This window comes from Oncorhynchus mykiss, chromosome 22 (assembly GCF_013265735.2).
Source record: "Oncorhynchus mykiss isolate Arlee chromosome 22, USDA_OmykA_1.1, whole genome shotgun sequence".
NCBI classification, from domain to species: domain Eukaryota; kingdom Metazoa; phylum Chordata; class Actinopteri; order Salmoniformes; family Salmonidae; genus Oncorhynchus; species Oncorhynchus mykiss.
The window spans coordinates 50,720,470-50,734,574 of record NC_048586.1 but is presented as its reverse complement, the minus strand read 5'-3'; the positions used below and the strand labels follow the sequence as shown (position 1 = coordinate 50,734,574).

At 43.6% G+C, this 14,105-nt stretch overlaps 1 protein-coding gene across 2 annotated transcripts in view; it reads left to right on the top strand.

The window, feature by feature from the left end:
- tmem237a (transmembrane protein 237a) overlaps window positions 1-13,878 on the top strand; it is a 32,435-nt gene extending 18,557 nt beyond the window's left edge. For both annotated transcript variants that reach the window (XM_036959499.1, XM_036959498.1), the window contains exons 6-11: window positions 659-785; window positions 1,253-1,444; window positions 5,113-5,186; window positions 5,319-5,406; window positions 13,381-13,502; window positions 13,643-13,878. In XM_036959499.1, the coding sequence (XP_036815394.1) occupies window positions 659-785; window positions 1,253-1,444; window positions 5,113-5,186; window positions 5,319-5,406; window positions 13,381-13,502; window positions 13,643-13,713 (674 nt within the window). In that variant the 3' untranslated portion in view covers window positions 13,714-13,878. The remainder of the gene's footprint in view (window positions 1-658; window positions 786-1,252; window positions 1,445-5,112; window positions 5,187-5,318; window positions 5,407-13,380; window positions 13,503-13,642) is intronic.
- Window positions 13,879-14,105: the final 227 nt, after the last annotated feature.

Here is a 14,105-nt window from a genome sequence, read left to right as displayed (position 1 = left end):
TGTCTGCCTGCAACTAGCTGTCTGTCTGCCTGTGACTAGTTGTCTGTCTGCCTGCAACTAGCTGTCTGTCTGCCTGTGACTAGTCTGCCTGTCTGCCTGCAACTAGCTGTCTGTCTGCCTGTGACTAGTCTGCCTGTCTGCCTGTGACTAGTCTGCCTGTCTGCCTGCAACTAGCTGTCTGTCTGCCTGTCTGCCTGCAACTAGCTGTCTGTCTGCCTGTGACTAGTCTGCCTGTCTGCCTGCGACTAGGCTGCCTGTCTGCCTGTGACTAGTTGTCTGTCTGCCTGCGACTAGCTGTCTGTCTGCCTGTGACTAGTCTGCCTGTCTGCCTGTGACTAGTCTGCCTGTCTGCCTGCGACTAGCTGTCTGTCTGCCTGTCTGCCTGCAACTAGCTGTCTGTCTGCCTGCAACTAGCTGTCTGTCTGTCTGCAACTAGCTGTCTGTCTGCCTGTGACTAGTCTGCCTGTCTGCCTGCAGCTAGCTGCCTGTCTGCCTGCAACTAGCTGGCAGACCACTAGTCTAGGACTAAAAGTATTTCAACGGAGAGCTTCGTAGTCCTGGACTAGACTACATCTGTGTCCGGGGAAACTGGATCTCTCCTTTTGAACTCAGACCCTGGTCAGGAGTTTAACCAGTTGTTGTCTCGATGTTCTTTCAGAGCGTTTCCAGGCGACTGACCCGCCCAAACACAATGCACATCTACCTGACCACATGGAGGATTACATGGAGGTCAGACCCCTCTGGACGACCAGGGACGTAGCTATGAGAGTACACAGTGGCTTCAGGTGAGTTACACAGTGGCTTCAGGTGAGCTTACATGCCTTGCAGAGGGCTTGGATGTGACACAGTGGCTTCAGGTGAGCTTACATGCCTTGCAGAGGGCTTGGATGTGACACAGTGGCTTCAGGTGAGCTACATGCCTTGCAGAGGGCTTGGATGTGACACAGTGGCTTCAGGTGAGCTACATGCCTTGCAGAGGGCTTGGATGTGACACAGTGGCTTCAGGTGAGCTTACATGCCTTGCAGAGGGCTTGGATGTGACACAGTGGCTTCAGGTGAGCTACATGCCTTGCAGAGGGCTTGGATGTGACACAGTGGCTTCAGGTGAGCTTACATGCCTTGCAGAGGGCTTGGATGTGACACAGTGGCTTCAGGTGAGCTATATGCCTTGCAGAGATCTTGGATGTGATAACTGACACTTTATCTAATTATCTCTCTCTCTCTCTCTCTCTGTGTGTGTGTCTCTCTCCAGAGTGATAGGTCTGTTTTCCCATGGCTTCCTGGCTGGCTATGCAGTGTGGAACACTGTGGTGGTGTATGTTTTGGCTGGGGAGCAGTTCACCACCCTACCTAACCTGCTACAGCAGTACCACTCCTTGGCCTACCCTGCTCAGTCTCTCCTCTACCTACTGTTGGCTATCAGCACAGTGTCTGCCTTCGACAGGTAAGGATCATGGGTCAAACCTTCTGTTTCTGTATCTCTCTGTGAGCACTTTGATATAGAAACGTTGTCCTCTCGTGTCAGAGGTTGGTCTAGGGGTCAACACATGTCCCCCCCTGGACTACACACACCCCACCCCCCCCCCCCCCCAACAGCGGGGGATTGAATCACAGTAGTACCAGTTTTCAATACTGTTCCTGTAGTATAGTGTCTATCCTGTAGTCTAATTTCTATACTGTTCCTGTAGTCTAGTTTCTATACTGTTCCTGTAGTCTAGTTTTTATACTGTTCCTGTAGTCTAGTTTTTATAATGTTCCTGTAATCTAGTTTCTATCCTGTTCCTGTAGTCTAGTTTCTATACTATTCCTGTAGTCTAGTTTCTAAACTGTTCCTGTAGTCTAGTTTCTATACTGTTCCTGTAGTCTAGTTTCTATCCTGTAGTCTAGTTTCTATACTGTTCCTGTAGTCTAGTTTCTATACTGTTCCTGTAGTCTAGTTTCTATACTGTTCCTGTAGTCTAGTTTCTATCCTGTAGTCTAGTTTCTATACTGTTCCTGTAGTCTAGTTTCTATACTGTTCCTGTAGTCTAGTTTCTATACTGTTCCTGTAGTCTAGTTTCTAAACTGTTCCTGTAGTCTAGTTTCTATACTGTTCCTGTAGTCTAGTTTCTATACTATTCCTGTAGTCTAGTTTCTATACTGTTCCTGTAGTCTGGTTTCTATACTGTTCCTGTAGTCTAGTTTCCATACTGTTCCTGTAGTCTAGTTTCTATACTGTAGTCTAGTTTCTATACTGTTCCTGTAGTCTAGTTTCTATACTGTTCCTGTAGTCTAGTTTCTATACTGTTCCTGTAGTCTAGTTTCTATACTGTTCCTGTAGTCTAGTTTCTATACTGTAGTCTAGTTTCTATACTGTAGTCTAGTTTCTATACTGTTCCTGTAGTCTAGTTTCTATACTGTTCCTGTAGTCTGGTTTCTATACTGTTCCTGTAGTCTAGTTTCTATACTGTAGTCTTGTTTCTATACTGTTCCTGTAGTCTAGTTTCTATACTGTTCCTGTAGTCTAGTTTCTATACTGTTCCTGTAGTCTTGTTTCTATACTGTTCCTGTAGTCTAGTTTCTATACTGTTCCTGTAGTCTAGTTTCTAGACTGTTCCTGTAGTCTAGTTTCTATACTGTAGTCTAGTCTCTATACTGTTCCTGTAGTCTAGTTTCTATACTGTTCCTGTAGTCTAGTTTCTATACTGTAGTCTAGTTTCTATACTGTTCCTGTAGTCTAGTTTCTATACTGTTCCTGTAGTCTAGTTTCTATACTGTAGTCTAGTTTCTATACTGTTCCTGTAGTCTAGTTTCTATACTGTTCCTGTAGTCTAGTTTCTATACTGTAGTCTTGTTTCTATACTGTTCCTGTAGTCTAGTTTCTATACTGTTCCTGTAGTCTAGTTTCTATACTGTTCCTGTAGTCTAGTTTCTATACTGTAGTCTAGTTTCTATACTGTTCCTGTAGTCTAGTTTCTATACTGTTCCTGTAGTCTAGTTTCTATACTGTAGTCTAGTTTCTATACTGTTCCTGTAGTCTAGTTTCTATACTATTCCTGTAGTCTAGTTTCTATACTGTTCCTGTAGTCTAGTTTCTATACTGTTCCTGTAGTCTAGTTTCTATACTGTAGTCTAGTTTCTATACTGTTCCTGTAGTCTAGTTTCTATACTGTAGTCTTGTTTCTATACAGTTCCTGTAGTCTAGTTTCTATAATGTAGTCTAGTTTCTATCCTGTAGTCTAGTTTCTATTCTGTTCCTGTAGTCTAGTTTCTATACTGTTCCTGTAGTCTAGTTTCTATACTGTTCCTGTAGTCTAGTTTCTATACTGTAGTCTAGTTTCTATACTGTTCCTGTAGTCTAGTTTCTATACTGTTCCTGTAGTCTAGTTTCTATACTGTAGTCTAGTTTCTATACTGTTCCTGTAGTCTAGTTTCTATACTATTCCTGTAGTCTAGTTTCTATACTGTTCCTGTAGTCTAGTTTCTATACTGTTCCTGTAGTCTAGTTTCTATACTGTTCCTGTAGTCTAGTTTCTATACTGTTCCTGTAGTCTAGTTTCTATACTGTTCCTGTAGTCTAGTTTCTATACTGTTCCTGTAGTCTAGTTTCTATACTGTTACTGTAGTCTACTTTCTATACAGTTCCTGTAGTCTAGTTTCTATAATGTAGTCTAGTTTCTATCCTGTAGTCTAATTTCTATACTGTTCCTGTAGTCTAGTTTCCATACTGTTCCTGTAGTCTAGTTTCTATACTGTTCCTGTAGTCTAGTTTCTATACTGTTCCTGTAGTCTACTTTCTATACAGTTCCTGTAGTCTAGTTTCTATAATGTAGTCTAGTTTCTATCCTGTAGTCTAATTTCTATACTGTTCCTGTAGTCTAGTTTCTATACTGTTCCTGTAGTCTAGTTTCTGTACTGTAGTCTAGTTTCTATACTGTTCATGTAGTCTAGTTTCCATACTGTTCCTGTAGTCTAGTTTCTATACTGTTCCTGTAGTCTAGTTTCCATACTGTTCCTGTAGTCTAGTTTCCATACTGTTCCTGTAGTCTAGTTTCCATACTGTTCCTGTAGTCTGGTTTCTATACTGTTCCTGTAGTCTAGTTTCTATACTGTTCCTGTAGTCTAGTTTCTATACTGTTCCTGTAGTCTAGTTTCTATACTGTTCCTGTAGTCTAGTTTCTATACAGTAGTATAGTTTCTATACTGTTCCTGTAGTCTAGTTTCTATTCTGTTCCTGTAGTCTAGTTTCTATACTGTTACTGTAGTCTAGTTTCTATACTGTTCCTGTAGTCTAGTTTCTATACTGTAGTCTAGTTTCTATACTGTTCCTGTAGTCTAGTTTCCATACTGTTCCTGTAGTCTAGTTTCCATACTGTTCCTGTAGTCTAGTTTCTATACTATTCCTGTAGTCTAGTTTCTATACTGTTCCTGTAGTCTAGTTTCTATACAGTTCCTGTAGTCTAGTTTCTATACTGTAGTCTAGTTTCTATACTGTTCCTGTAGTCTAGTTTCTATACTGTAGTCTAGTCTCTATACTGTTCCTGATGTCTAGTTTCTATACTGTTCCTGTAGTCTAGTTTCTATACTGTTCCTGTAGTCTAGTTTCTATACTGTTACTGTAGTCTGGTTTCTATACTGTTCCTGTAGTCTAGTTTCTATACTGTAGTCTAGTTTCTATATTGTTCCTGTAGTCTAGTTTCTATACTGTAGTCTAGTTTCTATACTGTTCCTGTAGTCTAGTTTCTAAACTGTAGTCTAGTTTCTATACTGTTCCTGTAGTCTAGTTTCTATACTTTTCCTGTAGTCTAGTTTCTATACTGTAGTCTAGTTTCTATACTGTTCCTGTAGTCTAGTTTCTATAATGTTCCTGTAGTCTAGTTTCTATACTGTAGTCTAGTTTCTATACTGTTCCTGTAGTCTAGTTTCTATACTGTTCCTGTAGTCTAGTTCTATACTGTTCCTGTAGTCTAGTTTCTATACTATTCCTGTAGTCTAGTTTCTATACTGTTCCTGATGTCTAGTTTCTATACTGTTCCTGTAGTCTAGTTTCTATACTGTTCCTGTAGTCTAGTTTCTATACTGTTCCTGTAGTCTAGCTGCTCCGTTTTCTGATATCCATGCTCTGTGTTGTAGGGTGAACCTGGCGAAGGCCTCCATGGCTCTAAGAGGATTCCTCACTCTGGACCCGGCCGCTCTGGCCTCCTTCTGTAGGTTCCTCTTCTTACTAGTTCATTACAACATCCTATGATCTGTAGCCTCTTCTGTTAGTTAACCGCATAGTAGACAAAACATATTCTGTGAGATATGATGTTTTCTCCTTCCTTCTCTGGTGTTTCCAGTGTACTTTACAGCGCTCATCCTGTCCCTCAGTCAGCAGATGACCAGCGATCGTATCAACCTCTACCCCACTGCCAACGAGACCCTGTGGTGAGCACTGCACAGCTCTGTGGTGGAGGTCTACAATGGCAACCTATTCCCTATATAGTGACCAGGGCCCATAGCAACCCATCCCTATATAGTGACCAGGGCCCATAGCAACCTATTCCCTATATAGTGACCAGGGCCCATAGCAACCCATCCCTATATAGTGACCAGGGCCCATAGCAACCTATTCCCTATATAGTGACCAGGGCCCATAGCAACCCATCCCTATATAGTGACCAGGGCCCATAGCAACCTATTCCTATATAGTGACCAGGGCACATAGCAACCCATCCCTATATAGTGACCAGGGCCCATAGCAACCCATCCCTATATAGTGACCAGGGCCCATAGCAACCCATCCCTATATAGTGACCAGGGCCCATGGCAACCTATCCCTTACATAGTGACCAGGGCCCATAGCAACCCATCCCTATATAGTGACCAGGGCCCATGGCAACCTATCCCTTACATAGTGACCAGGGCCCATAGCAACCCATCCCTATATAGTGACCAGGGCCCATGGCAACCTGTCCCTTACATAGTGACCAGGGCCCATAGCAACCCATCCCTATATAGTGACCAGGGCCCATGGCAACCTGTCCCTTACATAGTGACCAGGGCCCATAGCAACCCATCCCTATATAGTGACCAGGGCCCATAGCAACCTGTCCCTTACATAGTGACCAGGGCCCATAGCAACCCATCCCTATATAGTGACCAGGGCCCATGGCAACCTGTCCCTTATAATTCCAAAGGGAATAGGGTCCTAATTGGGATGCAGGTATTATTATCTATCCGACTGTTACCCCAGACACATGGCTGTAGTCTGCTATTGGGTTACTAATACTGAAGACTGTTACCCCAGACACATGGCTGTAGTCTGCTATTGGGTTACTAATACTGTTACCCCAGACACATGGCTGTAGTCTGCTATTGGGTTACTAATACTGAAGACTGTTACCCCAGACACATGGCTGTAGTCTGCTATTGGGTTACTAATACTGAAGACTGTTACCCCAGACACATGGCTGTAGTCTGCTATTGGGTTACTAATACTGTTACCCCAGACACATGGCTGTAGTCTGCTATTGGGTTACTAATACTGAAGACTGTTACCCCAGACACATGGCTGTAGTCTGCTATTGGGTTACTAATACTGAAGACTGTTACCCCAGACACATGGCTGTAGTCTGCTATTGGGTTACTAATACTGAAGACTGTTACCCCAGACACATGGCTGTAGTCTGCTATTGGGTTACTAATACTGAAGACTGTTACCCCAGACACATGGCTGTAGTCTGCTATTGGGTTACTAATACTGAAGACTGTTACCCCAGACACATGGCTGTAGTCTGCTATTGGGTTACTAATACTGTTACCCCAGACACATGGCTGTAGTCTGCTATTGGGTTACTAATACTGTTACCCCAGACACATGGCTGTAGTCTGCTATTGGGTTACTAATACTGTTACCCCAGACACATGGCTGTAGTCTGCTATTGGGTTACTAATACTGAAGACTGTTACCCCAGACACATGGCTGTAGTCTGCTATTGGGTTACTAATACTGTTACCCCAGACACATGGCTGTAGTCTGCTATTGGGTTACTAATACTGAAGACTGTTACCCCAGACACATGGCTGTAGTCTGCTATTGGGTTACTAATACTGAAGACTGTTACCCCAGACACATGGCTGTAGTCTGCTATTGGGTTACTAATACTGAAGACTGTTACCCCAGACACATGGCTGTAGTCTGCTATTGGGTTACTAATACTGAAGACTGTTACCCCAGACACATGGCTGTAGTCTGCTATTGGGTTACTAATACTGAAGACTGTTACCCCAGACACATGGCTGTAGTCTGCTATTGGGTTACTAATACTGTTACCCCAGACACATGGCTGTAGTCTGCTATTGGGTTACTAATACTGTTACCCCAGACACATGGCTGTAGTCTGCTATTGGGTTACTAATACTGAAGACTGTTACCCCAGACACATGGCTGTAGTCTGCTATTGGGTTACTAATACTGAAGACTGTTACCCCAGACACATGGCTGTAGTCTGCTATTGGGTTACTAATACTGAAGACTGTTACCCCAGACACATGGCTGTAGTCTGCTATTGGGTTACTAATACTGAAGACTGTTACCCCAGACACATGGCTGTAGTCTGCTATTGGGTTACTAATACTGTTACCCCAGACACATGGCTGTAGTCTGCTATTGGGTTACTAATACTGTTACCCCAGACACATGGCTGTAGTCTGCTATTGGGTTACTAATACTGAAGACTGTTACCCCAGACACATGGCTGTAGTCTGCTATTGGGTTACTAATACTGAAGACTGTTACCCCAGACACATGGCTGTAGTCTGCTATTGGGTTACTAATACTGAAGACTGTTACCCCAGACACATGGCTGTAGTCTGCTATTGGGTTACTAATACTGAAGACTGTTACCCCAGACACATGGCTGTAGTCTGCTATTGGGTTACTAATACTGAAGACTGTTACCCCAGACACATGGCTGTAGTCTGCTGTTGGGTTACTAATACTGAAGACTGTTACCCCAGACACATGGCTGTAGTCTGCTATTGGGTTACTAATACTGAAGACTGTTACCCCAGACACATGGCTGTAGTCTGCTGTTGGGTTACTAATACTGAAGACTGTTACCCCAGACACATGGCTGTAGTCTGCTATTGGGTTACTAATACTGTTACCCCAGACACATGGCTGTAGTCTGCTATTGGGTTACTAATACTGAAGACTGTTACCCCAGACACATGGCTGTAGTCTGCTATTGGGTTACTAATACTGAAGACTGTTACCCCAGACACATGGCTGTAGTCTGCTATTGGGTTACTAATACTGAAGACTGTTACCCCAGACACATGGCTGTAGTCTGCTATTGGGTTACTAATACTGTTACCCCAGACACATGGCTGTAGTCTGCTATTGGGTTACTAATACTGAAGACTGTTACCCCAGACACATGGCTGTAGTCTGCTATTGGGTTACTAATACTGTTACCCCAGACACATGGCTGTAGTCTGCTATTGGGTTACTAATACTGAAGACTGTTACCCCAGACACATGGCTGTAGTCTGCTATTGGGTTACTAATACTGAAGACTGTTACCCCAGACACATGGCTGTAGTCTGCTATTGGGTTACTAATACTGTTACCCCAGACACATGGCTGTAGTCTGCTATTGGGTTACTAATACTGTTACCCCAGACACATGGCTGTAGTCTGCTATTGGGTTACTAATACTGAAGACTGTTACCCCAGACACATGGCTGTAGTCTGCTATTGGGTTACTAATACTGAAGACTGTTACCCCAGACACATGGCTGTAGTCTGCTATTGGGTTACTAATACTGAAGACTGTTACCCCAGACACATGGCTGTAGTCTGCTATTGGGTTACTAATACTGAAGACTGTTACCCCAGACACATGGCTGTAGTCTGCTATTGGGTTACTAATACTGAAGACTGTTACCCCAGACACATGGCTGTAGTCTGCTGTTGGGTTACTAATACTGAAGACTGTTACCCCAGACACATGGCTGTAGTCTGCTATTGGGTTACTAATACTGAAGACTGTTACCCCAGACACATGGCTGTAGTCTGCTGTTGGGTTACTAATACTGAAGACTGTTACCCCAGACACATGGCTGTAGTCTGCTATTGGGTTACTAATACTGTTACCCCAGACACATGGCTGTAGTCTGCTATTGGGTTACTAATACTGAAGACTGTTACCCCAGACACATGGCTGTAGTCTGCTATTGGGTTACTAATACTGAAGACTGTTACCCCAGACACATGGCTGTAGTCTGCTATTGGGTTACTAATACTGAAGACTGTTACCCCAGACACATGGCTGTAGTCTGCTATTGGGTTACTAATACTGTTACCCCAGACACATGGCTGTAGTCTGCTATTGGGTTACTAATACTGAAGACTGTTACCCCAGACACATGGCTGTAGTCTGCTATTGGGTTACTAATACTGTTACCCCAGACACATGGCTGTAGTCTGCTATTGGGTTACTAATACTGAAGACTGTTACCCCAGACACATGGCTGTAGTCTGCTATTGGGTTACTAATACTGAAGACTGTTACCCCAGACACATGGCTGTAGTCTGCTATTGGGTTACTAATACTGTTACCCCAGACACATGGCTGTAGTCTGCTATTGGGTTACTAATACTGTTACCCCAGACACATGGCTGTAGTCTGCTATTGGGTTACTAATACTGTTACCCCAGACACATGGCTGTAGTCTGCTATTGGGTTACTAATACTGTTACCCCAGACACATGGCTGTAGTCTGCTATTGGGTTACTAATACTGAAGACTGTTACCCCAGACACATGGCTGTAGTCTGCTATTGGGTTACTAATACTGAAGACTGTTACCCCAGACACATGGCTGTAGTCTGCTATTGGGTTACTAATACTGAAGACTGTTACCCCAGACACATGGCTGTAGTCTGCTATTGGGTTACTAATACTGAAGACTGTTACCCCAGACACATGGCTGTAGTCTGCTATTGGGTTACTAATACTGAAGACTGTTACCCCAGACACATGGCTGTAGTCTGCTATTGGGTTACTAATACTGTTACCCCAGACACATGGCTGTAGTCTGCTATTGGGTTACTAATACTGTTACCCCAGACACATGGCTGTAGTCTGCTGTTGGGTTACTAATACTGAAGACTGTTACCCCAGACACATGGCTGTAGTCTGCTATTGGGTTACTAATACTGTTACCCCAGACACATGGCTGTAGTCTGCTATTGGGTTACTAATACTGTTACCCCAGACACATGGCTGTAGTCTGCTGTTGGGTTACTAATACTGAAGACTGTTACCCCAGACACATGGCTGTAGTCTGCTATTGGGTTACTAATACTGTTACCCCAGACACATGGCTGTAGTCTGCTATTGGGTTACTAATACTGTTACCCCAGACACATGGCTGTAGTCTGCTATTGGGTTACTAATACTGTTACCCCAGACACATGGCTGTAGTCTGCTATTGGGTTACTAATACTGTTACCCCAGACACATGGCTGTAGTCTGCTATTGGGTTACTAATACTGTTACCCCAGACACATGGCTGTAGTCTGCTATTGGGTTACTAATACTGTTACCCCAGACACATGGCTGTAGTCTGCTATTGGGTTACTAATACTGTTACCCCAGACACATGGCTGTAGTCTGCTATTGGGTTACTAATACTGAAGACTGTTACCCCAGACACATGGCTGTAGTCTGCTATTGGGTTACTAATACTGTTACCCCAGACACATGGCTGTAGTCTGCTATTGGGTTACTAATACTGAAGACTGTTACCCCAGACACATGGCTGTAGTCTGCTATTGGGTTACTAATACTGAAGACTGTTACCCCAGACACATGGCTGTAGTCTGCTATTGGGTTACTAATACTGAAGACTGTTACCCCAGACACATGGCTGTAGTCTGCTATTGGGTTACTAATACTGAAGACTGTTACCCCAGACACATGGCTGTAGTCTGCTATTGGGTTACTAATACTGAAGACTGTTACCCCAGACACATGGCTGTAGTCTGCTATTGGGTTACTAATACTGAAGACTGTTACCCCAGACACATGGCTGTAGTCTGCTGTTGGGTTACTAATACTGAAGACTGTTACCCCAGACACATGGCTGTAGTCTGCTATTGGGTTACTAATACTGAAGACTGTTACCCCAGACACATGGCTGTAGTCTGCTATTGGGTTACTAATACTGAAGACTGTTACCCCAGACACATGGCTGTAGTCTGCTATTGGGTTACTAATACTGAAGACTGTTACCCCAGACACATGGCTGTAGTCTGCTATTGGGTTACTAATACTGAAGACTGTTACCCCAGACACATGGCTGTAGTCTGCTATTGGGTTACTAATACTGTTACCCCAGACACATGGCTGTAGTCTGCTATTGGGTTACTAATACTGAAGACTGTTACCCCAGACACATGGCTGTAGTCTGCTATTGGGTTACTAATACTGAAGACTGTTACCCCAGACACATGGCTGTAGTCTGCTATTGGGTTACTAATACTGAAGACTGTTACCCCAGACACATGGCTGTAGTCTGCTATTGGGTTACTAATACTGAAGACTGTTACCCCAGACACATGGCTGTAGTCTGCTATTGGGTTACTAATACTGAAGACTGTTACCCCAGACACATGGCTGTAGTCTGCTATTGGGTTACTAATACTGTTACCCCAGACACATGGCTGTAGTCTGCTATTGGGTTACTAATACTGTTACCCCAGACACATGGCTGTAGTCTGCTATTGGGTTACTAATACTGTTACCCCAGACACATGGCTGTAGTCTGCTATTGGGTTACTAATACTGAAGACTGTTACCCCAGACACATGGCTGTAGTCTGCTATTGGGTTACTAATACTGAAGACTGTTACCCCAGACACATGGCTGTAGTCTGCTATTGGGTTACTAATACTGTTACCCCAGACACATGGCTGTAGTCTGCTATTGGGTTACTAATACTGAAGACTGTTACCCCAGACACATGGCTGTAGTCTGCTATTGGGTTACTAATACTGAAGACTGTTACCCCAGACACATGGCTGTAGTCTGCTATTGGGTTACTAATACTGAAGACTGTTACCCCAGACACATGGCTGTAGTCTGCTATTGGGTTACTAATACTGAAGACTGTTACCCCAGACACATGGCTGTAGTCTGCTATTGGGTTACTAATACTGAAGACTGTTACCCCAGACACATGACTGTAGTCTGCTATTGGGTTACTAATACTGAAGACTGTTACCCCAGACACATGGCTGTAGTCTGCTATTGGGTTACTAATACTGAAGACTGTTACCCCAGACACATGGCTGTAGTCTGCTATTGGGTTACTAATACTGAAGACTGTTACCCCAGACACATGGCTGTAGTCTGCTATTGGGTTACTAATACTGAAGACTGTTACCCCAGACACATGGCTGTAGTCTGCTATTGGGTTACTAATACTGAAGACTGTTACCCCAGACACATGGCTGTAGTCTGCTATTGGGTTACTAAAACTGTTACCCCAGACACATGGCTGTAGTCTGCTATTGGGTTACTAATACTGAAGACTGTTACCCCAGACACATGGCTGTAGTCTGCTATTGGGTTACTAATACTGTTACCCCAGACACATGGCTGTAGTCTGCTATTGGGTTACTAATACTGAAGACTGTTACCCCAGACACATGGCTGTAGTCTGCTATTGGGTTACTAATACTGAAGACTGTTACCCCAGACACATGGCTGTAGTCTGCTATTGGGTTACTAATACTGAAGACTGTTACCCCAGACACATGGCTGTAGTCTGCTATTGGGTTACTAATACTGAAGACTGTTACCCCAGACACATGGCTGTAGTCTGCCATTGGGTTACTAATACTGAAGACTGTTACCCCAGACACATGGCTGTAGTCTGCCATTGGGTTACTAATACTGAAGCTTCAGACTTCCCTTCCCTTTGGAAATAAAAACAAAACAGCAACAACAAGCGTAATAAACACTGTGTATATATATATATATATATAACGAAGAGCACAAGGTACAACAGAGACATTATTTAAAGCAGAACAGCTGAGTACAGGAGATTGGAGACATACAACAGGACGTGTGGACAAAAGCACTCATCATGGGTCACCTGTTACGTCATCTTCCATCTGTAGCTAGGACAATCTTAATTACCTGCAGGAAACTGTCTGAGCTTTGTGTTGTCTGTGTCCCCCAGCGCCCCTCCCTCTCTCTCAATTCAATTAAATTCATATCAAGAGGCTTTAATTGGCACTGGGAAACATATGTTAATATTGTCAAAGCAAGTGAAGTAGATAATACTTCTCTCTCTCTCTTCCTCTAACCCCCTCCTCTCTCCCTGTCTCTCTCCCTCCCTCCAGGCCCCCTGGTTCAGAGCACCAAATCCTCCAGCCCTGGATAGTGGTCAACCTGGTGATAGCCCTGTTAGTGGGTCTGGCCTGGGCCTTCGTCTCAACGCGACCAGACATGGACTACACCGAAGGTGAGAGCTTTATGAACTCAACTCAAGTTATCGTGTGAATTATCATAATAACTAGCACTAATTACAAACGTCTAACGGTCTGGTTCATAACTATCAACTTTAAACTGAGTGACAATTATTCCCGTGTCTTGTGTCGACAGAGTTTTTAATGGCGATGGCAGTTGAAGACCTCTACCCAAGACATGACGATAACCCAGATCTTTCAGCCTGAAACTCAGTCCGTTATGATCTATTTGGTTCCACAGCAGTTGGAAAGAATCATTTTTAAAGTGTTTTTTTTTGTTTGTATTATGTGTACCATAAAATGATAGAGATTTTCATTCCACAATGTCATTTAAACATAAAATAAAAGGGGATCAAAATAACTGTTTCTGTTTACTGCTGACCTCTAGTGGGATCGTCTGATACCGCAGTATCAAAGTAGTGTAGTGGAGGTTCACGCTGTATAAGGTTGATGGAACAGACCTCTAGTGGGATCTTCTGATACCACAGTGAAGTACATGATGATCCCATGTTCAGTATCAAAGTAGTGTAGTGGAGGTTCACGCTGTATAAGGTTGATGGAACAGACCTCCAGTGGGATCGTCTGATACGGCAGTGATG